Here is a 16,039-nt window from a genome sequence, read left to right as displayed (position 1 = left end):
CGCGGCCCCCCCAGGCCTGGCTGAGCCCGGCCAAGTCCCACACGGCCCCATCCTCCCCCAGCGTCTCCCCGTCGGAGAGCCACGCCGTGCTGCTCCGGCTGCGGGAGGCCAGGCTGGAGGACACCAAGAGGCGGCTGTCGGAGGCTGTGCAGGAGCCCCTCAGCCGGCTCAGCCGGCTCATGGCCGAGGAGAGTGGCCCTGTGCCCCGGGCGAAGGCAGGTGCCGGGGGACAGGAGGTGGGGGGCCGCAGGGCCGGGGGACGCCGGGCACAGGACTGGAGCCCCTGGGAGCCCACCCTGGACTGCCACTACGAGATCTGCTCCTACGGGGACGTGATCCAGGTGGTGGAGGTGGCGCAGCGGGATGCTGAGCCCCGGCTGCCACCCCCGGAGGAGCCGCCGCCAGCACGGCCAGCGGGCACGGTGCCGGGCAGAGCCCTCGCCTCCATCGCCCTCCTCGCCTACGGCTACTTCGTCCTGCCACTACCGCCCTACGCCGCCGGCCTCTGCCTGGGGCTCATCTGCGGGCTGGTGCTGGGCTTCCTCGCCGTCCTCCTCCTCGTGCCAGAGCCTCCGCCGGTGGCACAGAGACCGCGGGGCCGCCCACGTCCCGAGCTGCGCCTGGGGGAGCCACAGGAAACCCACTGCCTCCAGGTAGGACGGGGTGCTGGGAGGCAGTGGGAGGGGAGCCTGGGGTTTGGGGTCCAGCACTGAGGGGGTGCCAAGCCCACGGCGGGTGCAGGCTGCCGCCCCGTACGGCGCGGCGGGAAGCAGCCAGCTCCCTCTCCTCCCACCCAGGGCTGGATGAACCAGTTGCAGGTCTACGACCCCGAAGTTTTCCACCCCTCGCTCACACACTCGGTGCTCGCCGTGCTGGATGGGGCCACCCTCAAGCTCTCCTACCCCAAGAGCAACATCCCGCGCCAAGCCACCTTTGAGGAGGAAATCCTCGATACCGCCTTCATCAGCCACCGCTGCTACGACCTGACCGATGCCAAGGTGAGCCTGGCGGTGACAAGGACCCTCCCAGGGGGACCCCCGACACCCCACGTCCTGGCCCGGCCTCACCACCATTCTCGGTGTCGCAGGTCTTCCTCTGCCCCCCCAGCCTGGCCCGAAAGCGGACGTGGAACAAGAAATACCCCATCTGCATCCTCCTCCCTGATGCAGCAGACGTGGAGCGCAGGAGCAGCGAGGAGCAGGATGCAGAGCTGCAGAGGGATGAAGGGATGAAGAAGGCACCGGCGACAGGCCAGGATGTCCCTGGGGACTGCAGGGAGAGGTGCCTGTACCTCTTCGGGCGGACGGGGAGGGAGAAGGAGGAGTGGTACCAGCACCTCGTGCGAGCCTCCCGCAGGACACCCAGCAGCAGCCACGGCGAAGCCAGGGCAGGTGAGAAGCAGCCATCGTGGCCTCTGCTCTGTGCCAGGACGGAGCCGGGGTGAGAGCTGCGTGTGTGCCGGGAGGACGAGCCCTCGGTAGGCAGCAGTGAGAACCTGCAGGCTGCCCCTCACCAGCACAGCGTGGGCAGCACGTCACTGGCATCACGGCAGCACGTCACTGCGCGGGCAGCACAGCCAGGCGGCATGTCACCTCTCATGCCATCCTGGCCCGCTCACATCCCCACGTCCCCAGGCATAGGACCAGCTCCATGGAGCAGCTGCAGCAGCAGCGGAGGGAGCGCCGAGGACATCCCCTCCACTGTCCCACCCAAGGACCTGGCAGGAAGCGGCCGAGAGATTTTCCTGGATTACAGCACCTACATGGCCCAATTTGTGCCAGCGCAGGTGGGGGGCAGCCTGGACTGGAGCCCCTCCCATGGAGCACTGGGCAGCCCCACGCCCACAAAGGTGAGTGGGACAAATACAGGACTGGGAGTGGGACACGAGCACTCAGCAGAGGCTGACTGCGGATTGAGCAGCCAAGCCCTGGTGCAGGGGAGCACCCCACCAGTGGGTCCCACCGCTCATGGGGCCACCTCGCTCCAGCGGCTCATGTCTTCTGTCCCTCCGCAGCTCGATGAGGACATGGCTGGGCGCAGCGAGGTGTGCATGGCCTGGATGAACGCGCTGGTGGGGCGCATCTTCTGGGACTTCCTCCGGGAGCCTTACTGGGCTGAGCAAGTGTCCAGCAAGATCCAGAAGAAGTTGAGCAAGATCAAGGTGAGAGGCAGGAGCGTCACAGCACCCAGGGGAGCCCTGTCCCCAAGGCCCCACGGCAGGTGCCAGCCTGCAGTGACTGTCCCCGTGTGGTTTCCCTACATCAGCTTCCATATTTCATGAATGAGCTGATGCTGACGGAGCTGGACATGGGCACATCCATCCCCTCAGTCCTCAGTGCCTCCAACCCCACCATCAATGACCAAGGTAAGAGCCCCGCAGAGCAGCAGGGACCCCAGGGCTGGTTCCACTGCAGCTGTTATCAAGGTGCCAGCCCAGTCCCCAAAGCAGGGAGGTCTCAGCAGGCACACAAGCAGCCCTCAACCCCTGCGGTGCTGACAGGAGCTTGCCCTGTCCTTCTCCCTGGCAGGTCTCTGGGTGGACATGGAAGTCACCTACAGCGGCTCGTTGCAGATGACGCTCGAAACAAAGATGAACCTTTGCAAGCTGGGGAAGGAGAGCACTGCAGAGGAGAGCGACCCGGCAGAGGCAGGCAGAGAGGGGTAAGGAGACTGTGCCTGACTGGGTTTCATCCTTCTCCTCCTCCTGCCTGAGCCAAGCGGGAGGGTGCTGGCCCCAGGGCACCCCGGTGATGCTCCTCGGGGCTCACAGGGCCAGGCCACGTCTGATCCTGCTGGCAGACAGCGATGCAGAGTCGTCCAGCGCTGGCTCCTCTGACGAAGACGACATCACTGCTGCAGAGCCCACAGGAGCCCTGGGGGATCGGGTCCCGCCGCCTGGCGCCGAGGGGTAAGGGGCTGTTCTGGGTCTGTGCCATGGGGTGTACGGGGAGATGCTGGTGGAGGCACAGTGCTCCCAGGAAGGTGCACACAGGCACCCCGGCACATCATGGCCCCCTTCATAGGGGACTCCTGTCCCTGCGGGGTGCTGCAGCTTTCGGCTGGGGGATGCCGAAGCCCAGTGCAACTCCAGGTCTCACCCTGCTGCTGAGCTGTGGCTCCCCTCGCTTTAGCCATGTCAGCAGCAACAGCACGAGCCGGAAGATCCTGCGCTTTGTGGATAAGATCGCCAAGTCCAAATACTTCCAGAAGGCCACTGAAAATGAGTTCATCAAAAAGAAGATCGAGGAGGTTTCCAACACACCACTGCTGCTGACGGTGGAGGTGCAGGAGCTGGCAGGCACCTTGGCTGTGAACATCCCACCACCTCCAACGGACCGTGTCTGGTACCAGCTCTCCTTCCTCCCATGCAGGGACACACACGCATCCTCCTTCCAGCTCCCCTTGCTCCCTGCGGCTCGGCCAAGGAGCCAGCTCTGGGGCTTCAGCTTCATCTGGGGCACCGGCAAGCCAGGGCTGTTCTCCAGATTCTCTCTGGTGCCACGTGCTCAGGACGTGATGCTTTCTGCCTCTTTCCTTTCCCCTCGCAGGTACAGCTTCCGAGTCCCACCCCAGCTGGAGCTGAAGGTGCACCCGAAGCTGGGCGAGCGGGAGGTGACATTCCTCCATGTCACTGAGTGGATCGAGAAGAAGCTGCAGCACGAATTTCAGGTGCCTGGTCTGTTAAAGGGCTCAACAAACCCTGCTGAAGCATGGGCATTGCTGAGACCAGGGATAATCAGGCCTCAGTTTGGGCCAGGGTTATCTCTACAAAAAGCCAGCATCTGATCTGGTCTGTCCAGCTTCCCACTGGTTTGTTTTCAGCCTCTCACCTTTGAGACCTCTGGTCAAAGAGCAAAAATGTCCCCACAGACATTCAGGTACCCGAATCCCCCCAAAGAGCTGTGCATTTGAATGGTTTCAAAGTGCTGGTCCCTGCCCTCTGCCATGACCACCCTTGAAGCCATACAGGTGGGCAGGGCAAAGAAAAACTGCTCCTGCTTGTCCCCACCCTGAGATATCCAGAGCTGCTCATCCTCTAGGGCCAGGCACAGTCAGATGCTGCTGAGGGGATGGGAGCCCGGGACCTTCTGTTCACAGCCCCAGTCTCTTCCAGGCAGATGTGTCACCAGTCAGGTAGCGGTATTCAAAACCACTTACTTGTTATTCTGGATTCCTCTTCTCAGAAAATTTTGGTGATGCCAAACATGGACGATCTTATCATTCCCATCATGCGCTCTGGCCTGGATCCTCAGCCACCCAGGGACCTACCAGCCAAGGGAGAGAAGAGGCTGTGAAGCGCAGCCCCACGAGCAGGGAAGAGACACTACCCAGAGGTCAGGGACCTCGCTGGGACATGGAGCCAGCCAGGGCCTGGCCACTGGCTGCATCCAGGGCTATGCCATGGGGTCTGAGCTTCTCGGTTCATCTCATCCTCGGCACTTTTGTAGATGAGCCTCCTCCTTAAATACCGCAAGCACATGTTCAGAGCAGAACCAGACCCAGGGCAAGGGGTTTGCTGGAGACCCAAGAACTTCATACACCTTCTACGAGGTTCCCAGGACTCCGGGTCAAGGGGGCAGCTCTGGACCGGCGGAGGAGGGCTGGGCTTTCCACTGTCTGGTTCCCAAAAAGGGTGCAGGACGCCCAGACTGCTTCTGCACTGAAAGAGTTGTGATCACCGCTGATCCAAGACATCACAGCGCCAAGACCCATCACACCCTCCCCGCAGGCAGCTGGACTGCAAGGAACACATGGGTGGGAAATGAGTCCAAAATCTGAATAAATCCATCACTGCCCATCAGAGTCTTACCTAGCAGCCATCTTATTGTACACCAGTTCCCACATCTGCTGCAGACACTGGCCAGGATTGTGGGGCTTTGTGCAGAGAGAAGTCCACAGGCCATACTTTCAGCTCAGCAAAGGGAGTGCCTGGGTGTGTGTGTGAGAGGTGGCGAGGGGAGAGATAGTCAGTGAGACTGGGCAGGGGCAGGTAATGGAGGGGCCCTGTGCTCCCAGCTGAAACTGGGGCAGAAGTGCTGATACCTGCTCTGCTCTCCTCTGGGAGAGAGGAAAGGGAGTGTTCACCATGGCTTGGGTGAATGCAGGCAGTGGGGAAAAATTCACTGAGCAAGGGAATGGGAGGATCCAGAGTCCAGAGCAGACACTGGGCTGTCCCAGTTAGTCCCTGTCCATATGGGCCAGTCTCAAGTGCTACTTGATCCATCCCCACCTGCTGAGGAGCCTCAAGGACACGCTGCTGCCCACAGGCAGCACAGAGCACAGGCAAGACACCCCTCCAGAAGGAAGACAGGCAGCAGGCATGGCTTGAAGCCTTTTTATTGAAGGTGCCCAGTTTTACTGAAGGTAGCCTTGCAAATCTCAGTCCTCACAGCTCTTCCTGCACTCCTGGCTTCCCTTTCACCAAGTGTTTCTTCTGAGGGCCCTGGAAGAGAGCAGAGAGGAGAGCTCTCCGTGTTAGTGGCAGACAAACTTGGCCTACAAGGCTGCATGTGAGCTGCATGGAGCAGAAATGCAGCTCTGGTCCCTTTCCGCTGTGCAAGGCTGCTCCTGATCTCTGCTCTCCAGCTGGGAGCTCTGTGCTGCCATTCACCAGCCACTCCCGGGGCTGCGCTAGGCCAGCAGGAATCGGGTGCAGAACGTCATTAGCTTTGCACAAAGGGTTTGTTTCTCTGGACAGCACAAAAGCAGCCAGAGAGCAGCAATGAGTGACCTGCTCCAAGCCAGGCGGGCTGGCCTGCAGTCAGGGGACGTGGAGGGGAACAGTAACTGTGCTGATGAATGCTACCAGGAGCCCACCATGGTGGAGTGGCTGCCGAGCTGCTGTACGAGCCCCGGAGGAGGTGAGACCTCCCACAGCCAAAGGCACAGATTCTCATCAGCCAACTCAACAGAGCCTGAGGGGTTTCCACCAGCTAAGAAATGGGGTTGTCCCAGACCAAGTAAGTCCCATGGGAGCAGATTGCGAGAGTTACTTATGTGCCTCTACTTCTATCCAAATGTAAAGTTTTACCACAGTATACAGGGGGGAAATTCTCACCCCACAGTAGAAAATGGCAAAGAAAACATCTGCAACCAGGTAAAACCACGTCCTGTCACTAAGATCCACGTCACAGCTACTCAGCACTTGCAGCAACAGCAAGAGCTGAACACAGAACAAGCTCCTAACACTGAGATAAAGGAAAATAGCTTAACCTCTAAAGAGCTTGCAAAAGCACTTGCATAGTCAATCCCCCTTCCCGGAGCTAAGGAGGCTTACCCAGTTTCACATGGGATTTCTAGCTGACAGGCCAGATCCAGACACGGTTTGTGTCTGCATGGTATCCAGGCAGTTGTTTCTTTCATTTCTGCTAGCTGAAGGCCTTTCTTACTTAACGCTTCCTCAATTTCACATTCAGACTTATGCACCAGCCCGGTGTAAGTTGCAAAACTATTCAAGAAACTCTGCTTGTTTTGGATTTATTTAAATGTTTTTCCCCCCGCCCCAATTTAAGAAAAATATACTGCTTGGCCTTCTTGAAAGCTTCTTGACAAAAGAATCGCAGATTTGTGTCTGAATTTGACCCAACCTTTTCCTCCTAAGAACGTTAAAGTTATAAATCATTCCAAACAAATCAAAGAAGTACACAATTACGGGTGAAAGGGACCATATGTCCAAGGCAGTGCCTGCCAAGTTAACTGCTTAAGACATCCCGTGGTGAATGGAAACTGGTTGTCCATATGGTATATTATTTGCTAGTTGGGTTGTCTTGGATCACTCGCACAACCATTGTGTTCTTCCTTAGCATTGTATCTCCTGTGTGAATTGAATTCATGCCTTTTATGCAAGACAGTCCTGATCACTCATTTGGCTGTTGTTATATCGAGAAGCAGATTGGAGTCAATCAGTTGCTTTAGCCCCAGCTGCGAGCACGGCCCGGGAGCCGGAGCCGGCACAGAGCACAACTCACCATGAAAGCACGCTTCTCCTGAGCTGTCTGGAAGCAGCCGTGGCCAAACTTGGAGGTGGTATCAATGAATTTGAGTTCAATGGCTTCCTGAGCCCGGCGGCTTGTATGCACCAGAAGGGACTGGAAAAGAGTCGTCACAATGCATCAGGCTTATCTCTACAGAAAATCTGGACATCTGCTTTCATGGAAGCAGGGTTAATATATCCTAGGTGCATCCATTAGACAGTATCTCCACAAAAATCTGCCTTCTCAGAGAAACACCCTGCTGCTCAGGTGGCAGGTGATGCCTTGGATTGCAGAGCAGCTCTGAAATGAGCCTGCTCTTCGCTTAGCATTTCGTTTCCTCACAATCTGTTTATGGCCAAGGTTTCCCATCACTGCCGCACAAGCTTGCAGCTACTGTCTCCAGAGAGAGAACATCCATCTGCACGCTGCCACAACTGCAAATGGTCTTGCTGAGCACCTTGCTGATGTGCCACATGCCCTCTGCAACACAGAGTCAGGGACCCGACCAGTCTCCCTGCCCAACATTTTGGAGGCAGTGGCATTCTCTACATGGTGAATCTGTTTGTGGAAGGCTACACCCCCTCCCTCCCCAGCACCAGCTGCACTCTCACCTTACGGAGGGTGAGCACACGCTTCCTCGTGCCCACGACGCAGCCCTTCAGCATGAGGAAGTCGTTGTTGACCTCCCCATAGTGAGGAAAGCCTCCCTGTGGGGAGAGACAGAGAGAGGGTTGACAGGCAGGAGAGCTGGATGGGAGCAGACAGGTCCACAAGTCCCTTCTAAGGGAGAAGGTAGTGACTGACAGTCCTTCCAGCTAAATACACTCTGCACCTTTCAGGCTGCCTGCTCAGGACCACCAGAACATGTCAGCCACACTGACTGCATGATCCCAGCTAAGGAGGACCTCCTAAATGCTGGGGAACCAGCAACCCTGCTTCCTTCCCTGGCGGATGTGGCTGAACAGAGCGCAGAGCTGGCTAGACTCCCAAGTTAACAGTTTCTAATAAGCAAAGTGAATTTTTAAACCAAGTAACAAACATTTATCTGTTACATATCAGATTTCTAACATCACTTACTTCTTTTTCTTTTTAATCAAAGTTGTCAGTTCCTGCCCAGATTATCAGCTGAAAATGAAATGTTGGGGTATACCAATGGACCTAATAAAACACCTCACAGAGATGGTTTTCCATGTTCAAAACATGAGGAAAGGAATCACTACATTTCTTTCAGCACATTTCCTTCAAATTATTTCCTATGCAGCTGTGTCCAGCTGAAGAATTACTTCCCCAGCTCGGATTCCTACCAGTCACAACCCTCTCAGCCCTTACCAGAGGCGTAATGGTCTTCTCCGTGACATCGTAGTGTGTCGAGGCGTTGTTCTTCACCACTTTGCCATCTTCCACGTGGATCCCATGGCCAATGCGGTAAATCTAGGAGCGGAAGCTGAGATGGTGACTTTCCCACCCCCTCAGTGAGGGCTATCACAGGGACAACACAGTTTTCACCAAGATGTGCCCCCTGTGATGTGCCCCGTGAGCAGGGAACAAGCAGCAGGAAAGACACGGAGAACAACAGCCTGCAGATCTCTAGGGAAACATCTGGGAAGCTGGGGGGAGCAGAGGCCACAGTGCAAAGGATGGTGACAGCGTGGGAGGAAGGAAGGCAGGAAGGCGCAGTGGTGCTCTGAGGGAGCCCATGTGGGCCATACCTTCTTGTTGAGCTCCGTGCGGTGGTGGTAGCCCTTCTGGCCAGCCCGAGCAATGGAATAGCCAACCCGGGCTGGGTGCCAGGCTCCGATGCAGGCAACTTTGCGCAAGCCCTTGTGTGTCTTCCTGGGGAGCTTCTTGGTATGCCAACGGCTTGTCACCCCTGGAAGTGTGACCGGACAGGGTGGTGAGAACACTGGGGAGATTCAGGGCTGGTGTCTGAGTGCTGGGGAGGGGAGAGTCTCATCATTCTTCTGCAGTTCTTGGAAGACACCATGTTGGAAGGAGACCAAAAGCTGTCACCACTGTGAGAGGCCAAAGCACAGAACTGTTCTCACTTCCCATGGATCTGATCAGACTGTGATATGTTCCTGCTGAGCAAATCCATGCACATGCATGAAACACCCACCTCTGCACACGTGGGGTTTGTCAGAAGTGCAGTGGCTTTATGTACAGTGCCTCTGAGCCTCCTGGGAGGGCTCTGGGCACAGTAGAAACCAAGCTCTGCTACAATGGAACTGCATGTCATGGTTGAGGTCCAGATGCTCTTTGCTACTCCCTGTGCACAGTAAGTTGCTGGGTTCTCAGCATGGCTAATACTCTCTCCCCCAACACTACCTTATGGTCAGTGTCATCTGAGAAGGACAGAACCAAACCCCTGGCAAGGGTCTCCTTGCTCTGTACCTTTCATCCCATGCCCCTTGGTCACACCAATGACATCAATCATCTCATTCTGGCTGAAGACGCTGTGCACGGAGACCTGCTTCTCCAGCCTCTCACGGACCCAGTCAACCTTGTCAGCGACTGTCCCACCATTCAGCTGGATCTCCATCACGTGGGCCTTCTTCTGCCGCAGCGGCAGCAGCTTCATCTGCATTAGACAGTGCATTAGGGCAAAATGTTGTCCCTCACCTCCCAGACATGAACATGAGAGCAGGACTGCATCACCCACCACCTGTGAGGGGCACAGAGGATGAGCAGGGCCAGCTCTTCACCACCCCTCTCTATCACACTGTCAACCCCTTTCATAACAGCCAGCAACCTGGGTGAGCATGCCTACATATCTCTTGGACCCAACTCCTTGTCCCTGAGCCCAACCACCCCATCTCCCAGTGCTCCCATTCCAGGCAGGAGCTGATGCACATCCTCTCTCCAGGGAGCACAGGAGCAGGACAACTTCGTCCTACCCCAAGAGTTAAGCACAGTAGTAATAGCCATGGTAAAAGCCCCAGAAGAGCCCATCACCAGAGCACCATCTGAGGCCAAACACTGCGGCCAGCCAGGATGCAGCTCTGTTCTCTGAGCCAGAGTTGGTGCCTCTCCTTTGGTCATGTTCCACCTCTGTGTCCAGACTGAGCAGTTATTTCTAGTTCCCAGCAGGAGGTGCCTCCGCTCTCTCCCAGTCCCAGCGCTCTGTGCAAAGCCCACAGTGGGACTTTGAGGGTCTGTGCCAGCCCCAAGTGAAGCCCTGAGCCAGCTTAGCTCTGCCTCAGACTCTAAAGCAGCCGTTAACTCCAAGGACCAGCATGAAAATGGGCCCTGTGTATCCAGCAATCAGCATCTGGCAAAACTGTGCCTGCCCATGGGTTATTTTTGCCCAAACATTTGACACTAGTTGCTAATTTGAGATGATCATGGGGCCTAAGGTCCCTTCCCTTGCTGACACTGGGCTCCTCACCTGCTAAGGCTCTGCACAGTCCGCTCTCTGCCCCGGTGTGTGTGGGCTCCCCGGCGTGCCCCAGCCACAGCCCTCTCCGGCAATCCCCCAGCAGGGAGCTCTGCTGAGCCCGACTCAAAGGGACAGGGTTGGTGTCAGGAGGTAGCTGGAAAGGTCAGCCAGCACCTCCCATCGCCTGTGCGCCCTGTCCTACACCCTCTGACCGGCGTCTGCCGGCCCAGCCTCCAGTGACCCCACCAAGACACCCCTGTGATCCCAGTTCCCAGGCCCCATCACGCTCCCAAGATGAGGAAGACCCTGAGCCCCCCTCTCCCATCCCCCAGGATAAGGCTCTGACCTGCGTGTGCACGATGACACGAATGACTTTGCAGTACTTTTTCATAGCTGCAAAATCCTTCTCCAGCTGCCTTTTGCCATCCTCATCCTGCCATTTTTTGCAGTACTTGGTGAATGCCTTCTTCTTGCTCTTGTGCCTACAACAAAAGTGTTCAACATCCAGCAGAGCTGAATGGTGAAGTGCTTCTGCACTTCGCTGTGCCCTGAGACAGCGCAGCGTGGGGGGACAGATCACCTTGCCCGGCACCTCCCCAGAGGCACAAGGTACCTGTAGGTACCCAAACCTCGCCTGGCTGCCGCAGCCATGACACGGGGCTTTGAGGTGGGAAGAGGAAAGTGGATAATGAGCTGTGAAAAAGGACTGGTGATTCAAACCTTTCTGCATGAGGAATCCAGTTGTCTCCCACTGACTGGCTCAGTGCCATCAAAATACAAGCACAAAATCAGAGCTAAGTGGAGAAAGGAGAAAACAGCCTCCGGCAGGGATCAGAGGCATGTGGTGGGTGGATCTTAACGGCACTTTTGCAGAAGACATGATTCCTACAGTTATGAAATTCCCGTTTCCATTTTCCTCTCTGCTGGTGTGGGATTTGGGGTGTTGATGTTTACAAGGGCCAGGGGTCACATTTTGCATCAATTTTTCCCTTGACAAAGCTGTGTTTACTCCCTTCAGTTGGTGGCTCAGCTCAAGTATTCCAGTTTAATGGAGGGTAGATGGGCCTGAGCTACACAAATGAAAACAAATCTGCAGCACGCACTGCTATATGATATTGTGGAGAGAGCTAACTTAGTTCAACTATTAGAATAAATTTACATATGCATATGCTGATTCCCAGCATCAAGCTGTTTGCAGTATCTCTGTGCATGACTAGATAAATAGCAGTTTCACTCCACCCCAGAGCCAGCTGCTGGCAGCTGAGCTGTTTGCAACGGCTGGGCATCATGGAAAGCCTGTGGGAAAACCTGCGAGGGACCCTCCCCAGCTGTGGAAGCACATACCAGTTCTTGTAGAAGCGCCGTCTGCACTCATCGCTGATGTGCTCAGCAAAAACAGTCTTGAAATTCCTCAAGCCCTTTGGTGTTTCTATGTACCCCACAACTCCCACCACCACCATCGGGGGGGTCTCAATGATGGTCACGGCCTCCACCTCCTCCCTTTTGGAGATCTCTGCAAGATAGCAAAGGGACGTGGTGCTCAGCATCGTCTAGGATCATATCATTCCCTGGAGCCATTCGTGGCCCATGCCGTTACAGCGAGCAAGCAACGTGCTGAGGGCAAGGTCGCACTCTGGTCTCACAGCCAGCTTCAGCCCTTCCAATCTCCCATGGTCACAAGCACTAAACCACCCAGGGTTTGATGACCAGACACTGAACAGGTTAGACCCTGTGGCCCAGCACAATTCAACCCATCTTGCCCAAGCTGGGGAAGCAGTACACTGGATGGCTCTTGCCCTGAAGTTTGGCTCCAATCCTGTGGGCATCCTGGAGGGTAACATTATGAACTTCTCCAGCAAGACACTCCAAGCCCAGGGTTTGTCAGGCAGTTACCCTGCAGGGTTCTTCTGCCAGCAGGATCCAAAAAACACCAGTCACCATGCTGGTGTGGGGACTTCCCAGGAACCCCCAGACTCAGCTCATGCTGGCTGTGAGGTGGCTTTTGGCCATCCAAGATCTGGACAGCATTATAGGAGATAGCCTGGAAGCTATGTGCTCCACCACCCATTCCCAGGAGCAGCCTTTCCCACCAACGAGTCTGTTCCCTCGTTTCTCTCCTGGATGTGGCTCCCCGCTTCCATCAGCCAAGCCTTACTGAGCCCAGGCCTGTGCACCTCCCGCACAGTGTGTGTCATGCCAGCTTTGTAGCCCAGGAAAGCCGTGAGGTGGACTGGTTTGCTGGGATCATCCTTAGGCCATGTCTTCACCTTCCCTCGGTGGCGACGGCTTCTCTTGTGGGGGAGGAAGCCCAGGTGGCCATGCCTGGGAGCAGAGAACTTGCGGTGGGACTGCAGAGAAGAAGAACAAAAAAGGTCAGCTTTGCTTTCAGGTCCCAGAAAATGCCAGGACCCAAAGCACAACAGGAAATCTTCCCTTTAACATCAGTGAATGCTGGAGGGACTCTGGGCTCTTCCTCAATTCCAACATGAGAAAAAGAACTCCTAACAGGAAGGGATTTTGTTCAAGCTTCTATCACGAGCATGGAAGAAGCTTCTAGGCAAATAATGCTGGCTAAGTAAAAAATTTGAACATGATCTCCCTCCTTCTGCTTGAGGACTTTTAAGGAGAAATATGTTCTTTCATAGATCTGCCCTACTGTGATGTTAATTACAACGACTTATTTTGTATTCTGCAGCACCAAAAGGGCCTGCTCAGAATTCATGGGCTTTGTGTCGTCAAGACAAATGGCACCAAACAAGCACAGCTAACAATCAGAAGAAACGGGAAAGGATACCCAAAGGAATCAGTAATAAGAACATGTGCAGGTCAAATATGCACCTTGAAAACCAAATTAGAAGAGCTAAATATATAAACCCCCATCGCAAGGTCATGCTGAGCCAGGCAGAGAAAAGCAACAGCACTGTAGAGACATGGACAAGTTCTCACACAATTGGCTTCAAGGCAGGGGAGCTGGGGGTCAGCCCAAGCAATGAAGGGTTAGTTCTACATCCACTGCAACTCCCTCCTTGCTAAGATCAGTCCTGGCATCTGGCTGCACTTGCCACCAAGCTTATTTTCCAGCCCAAGCAGAGCTCTGTTGAGTTCGACCCCATTTCAGCTGCATTCACATCGCCGGTAACCCAGCCCTGCTCACTGTCCCTCTGCACACAATCGAAAGGTAGCAGTGCCGAGCTTTACAAACCATGGGACGTCTTCAGCCCAGGTCAGCCGCAGAAAGAGGCTGTCAGTAAGTGTCTCCCCTGTCTAATACTTAAGATGGTTATCGGTCTGAAGACACAAATTTAGCTACTAGCTTCACCCGCTGCTATATTCATGTCGTACTCGGCCAAGCTGGCAGGTTGGACATAACAGTTGCGGTGTGATAAAGGTCAATTCCCAGTGTCTCAGTTTACACTTCTCCCTCCTAAACAACTTGAACGTGAATGGCAGCAATTGGGATGTTCCCGGTGTTCCTAGCGAGGCACCGGCCCAGAGCTGCGAACGCCTGCGCTCGGCATGCCGAGCTTGGTGCAGCTGGCTGCTCTGGGTAGAGACAGGCTAAAAAACCTTCCATCAGCCCAGGCAAGAAAGGCTTTGTGATTCTGACTGGGAGAGAGAACGAACCCATAGATCTGGTTATGAAGGGGAGCTCTGCTACTCCACCACGCCGGGGCCTCAGGCCGCTCGGGCCCGGCCCCGGAGGGGCGACCCGGACTACACCTCCCAGCATGCACCGGACACAGTGGAGCATGCGCAGAGCGGCGCCCTCTGACCCCCGGCGTCCCCCGCCGCCGCCGAGGTTGTGTGGGGCACCGCCATCTTCTCCGCGCCGCCCGCCGGGCCCGCCGCCGCCGCCGCCATGCCGGAGGACAGGGACTGGGAGGCGTACAAGGTGCCGCCGACCCGCACCCCTGTCTCCGAGAGGGCCACGTCGGTGCCCAACCCGGTCACCTTCTTCCAGACCTTCTTCAACTATGTCATCGACGCGCCCGTCACTTTCGTCCGAGGTACCGGCCGGCCGAGCCCCTCCCCGCACCCGCCGGCGTACGGGGGCAGCCGGGCCCCCTCACTAGCGCCGCTCCACGGCGCGCGACAGCTGCGGGAGTCGGGTCCCGGCATGGCACGGGGACGCGGGCACCGAGGGGCACGGGGCAAAAACGCAAGGCCATGGCTACCGGGACAGGTACAGGGAGATGGGACACACAAGGGCACAAGCACAGGGTCACGGGACACAGATAAGAACACAGGACAGACACTGAGATATGGGACACTGACACAGGGACAGACACAGACAGGCACGCAGGGGCAGGGAACACCAAGCTTGACACCCACAGACACAGGGCCCACTCGCTAGTTGTGGGCCAGGGGTGTCTGACTGCAGGACTGTTGCTGCAGAGTGGATCGAGCGCCAGCAAGCCAAGAACAAGTTCTACTATTACCACCAGAAGTTTCGTCGCGTGCCTGACCTGAGCGAGTGTCTGGAGGGCGACTACCTCTGCTTCTTCGAGGCCGAAGCACAGTGGAGGAGGGACAGGTATGGCTGTCACTGGGCTGCCCCAGGCATTGCTCTTGTTTGTCAGCCCTGGGGACTGCAGCATTTTCATTGACTTTGGGGTGTTGAGGCAGCACCTCCTGCCCACTCCATTGCAGAACACCCATTTCATAGCCCTGCCATCCCCTGCAGCACTCCTGAGCCAAGCAGGGTGGCATTAGGAGATACCCTCCTGCACCACTTGGTTCCTACAGCACTGCTACAGGACAGACCAGGATCCTGTAAATACCCACAGCTGACCTTCCACAAGGCATCACTGCCCCTTATGTTCAGCTTTTCTATCATCTCTTGTCTGTGACTGCATTCATCATCATCTTTCTTGCAGGATGGTTGATCAGGAAATCGTGGAGATAGTCCGGGAAAGACTAGGTGCATGCAAGCAGAGGGAAGGACCCAACCAGTTCCAGAACTGCGCCAAGGAGATGGAGCAGCTGGTGCAGGTCACCAAGGCCTACCAGGACAGATGTGAGTACAGAACAGCCCGCATACCTCTGCTGTGGCTGTGACAGCATGCAGGGAAAGGCAGGGCTTAAGCTACATCCCAGACTTCACACAGAACAGAGGCTTATTTCTTTTTAGCTGCCAAGACACACTCTTCAGACATTTATTTTCTTTTTAGATGGTGATCTTGGTGTCCACGGAAATGCAAGGACATGCCTGATGAAGCAGAAGCACAGGATGATAGAGGAGAGAAAGGCACAAGCAAATGCATCTCAGTAGATCTAAATGGTTAGCAGCTCCCTGTGCGGTGCTTGTATGGAATACTGCATGTTGCCTCTTTGAACTCTGATGCTGTTGACCTCTACAATAAATGTGCAGCCCAGACATCTGCCATACAACTAGAATCTAGACTTGTTCTTTGAAGACATTTGCAAACAATTCTTCCTTTTTCAGCTCTGCATTCCTCTTTGCATTCCAGCTGATTGTTACCATCCCCTGAACCACACTCAGCCCCCAACTCCAGGCAGCCCTGGCTGCTGCCTTAGCTGGGATTTCCCCACCTCCATGAACCAACAGAAGCACCCCATACTGCTCTGCCCAGCTGTGGCAGAGAATTCCCTTGGTTAGAGTAAAGATTATGTGCTGTAGGACAGCACATAATCCTCAGAGCTTGTTCTAGACCCCATTTAGGATTAA

The 16,039-nt window shown here is 55.9% G+C and overlaps 3 protein-coding genes across 3 annotated transcripts in view; 2 read left to right on the top strand and 1 right to left on the bottom strand.

Annotated features, from left to right (window-relative positions):
- LOC309410359 (testis-expressed protein 2-like) overlaps positions 1-4,295 on the top strand; it is a gene marked incomplete at both ends in the record, with an annotated part of 16,810 nt that extends 12,515 nt beyond the window's left edge. Inside the window, 11 exons of the mRNA XM_082006741.1 lie at positions 15-653; positions 798-998; positions 1,088-1,391; positions 1,635-1,849; positions 2,015-2,161; positions 2,266-2,365; positions 2,529-2,661; positions 2,771-2,908; positions 3,132-3,344; positions 3,549-3,669; positions 4,185-4,295. Of these exons, the coding sequence (XP_081862867.1) occupies positions 15-653; positions 798-998; positions 1,088-1,391; positions 1,635-1,849; positions 2,015-2,161; positions 2,266-2,365; positions 2,529-2,661; positions 2,771-2,908; positions 3,132-3,344; positions 3,549-3,669; positions 4,185-4,295 (2,322 nt within the window). The remainder of the gene's footprint in view (positions 1-14; positions 654-797; positions 999-1,087; positions 1,392-1,634; positions 1,850-2,014; positions 2,162-2,265; positions 2,366-2,528; positions 2,662-2,770; positions 2,909-3,131; positions 3,345-3,548; positions 3,670-4,184) is intronic.
- A 1,091-nt stretch (positions 4,296-5,386) lies between these two features.
- RPL3L (ribosomal protein L3 like) lies at positions 5,387-14,211 on the bottom strand (the record flags this gene model as incomplete). The annotated part of the gene is made up of 10 exons (XM_082006740.1): positions 5,387-5,443; positions 6,969-7,088; positions 7,586-7,681; positions 8,304-8,405; positions 8,684-8,844; positions 9,366-9,552; positions 10,697-10,832; positions 11,695-11,863; positions 12,506-12,698; positions 14,071-14,211. The coding sequence occupies 10 exons, from the start codon at positions 14,209-14,211 to the stop codon at positions 5,387-5,389; spliced, it is 1,362 nt and encodes a 453-aa protein (XP_081862866.1).
- Positions 14,210-15,720, top strand: NDUFB10 (NADH:ubiquinone oxidoreductase subunit B10; the record flags this gene model as incomplete). The annotated part of the gene is made up of 4 exons (XM_082006675.1): positions 14,210-14,357; positions 14,746-14,884; positions 15,228-15,367; positions 15,522-15,720. The coding sequence occupies 4 exons, from the start codon at positions 14,210-14,212 to the stop codon at positions 15,620-15,622; spliced, it is 528 nt and encodes a 175-aa protein (XP_081862801.1). The 3' UTR covers positions 15,623-15,720.
- Between the last annotated feature and the right edge of the window lie 319 nt (positions 15,721-16,039).

Source organism: Phaethon aethereus (genome assembly GCF_964289735.1).
Source record: "Phaethon aethereus genome assembly, chromosome: 15".
NCBI lineage: Eukaryota > Metazoa > Chordata > Aves > Phaethontiformes > Phaethontidae > Phaethon > Phaethon aethereus.
This window is presented reverse-complemented; position numbering and strand designations above follow the sequence as displayed.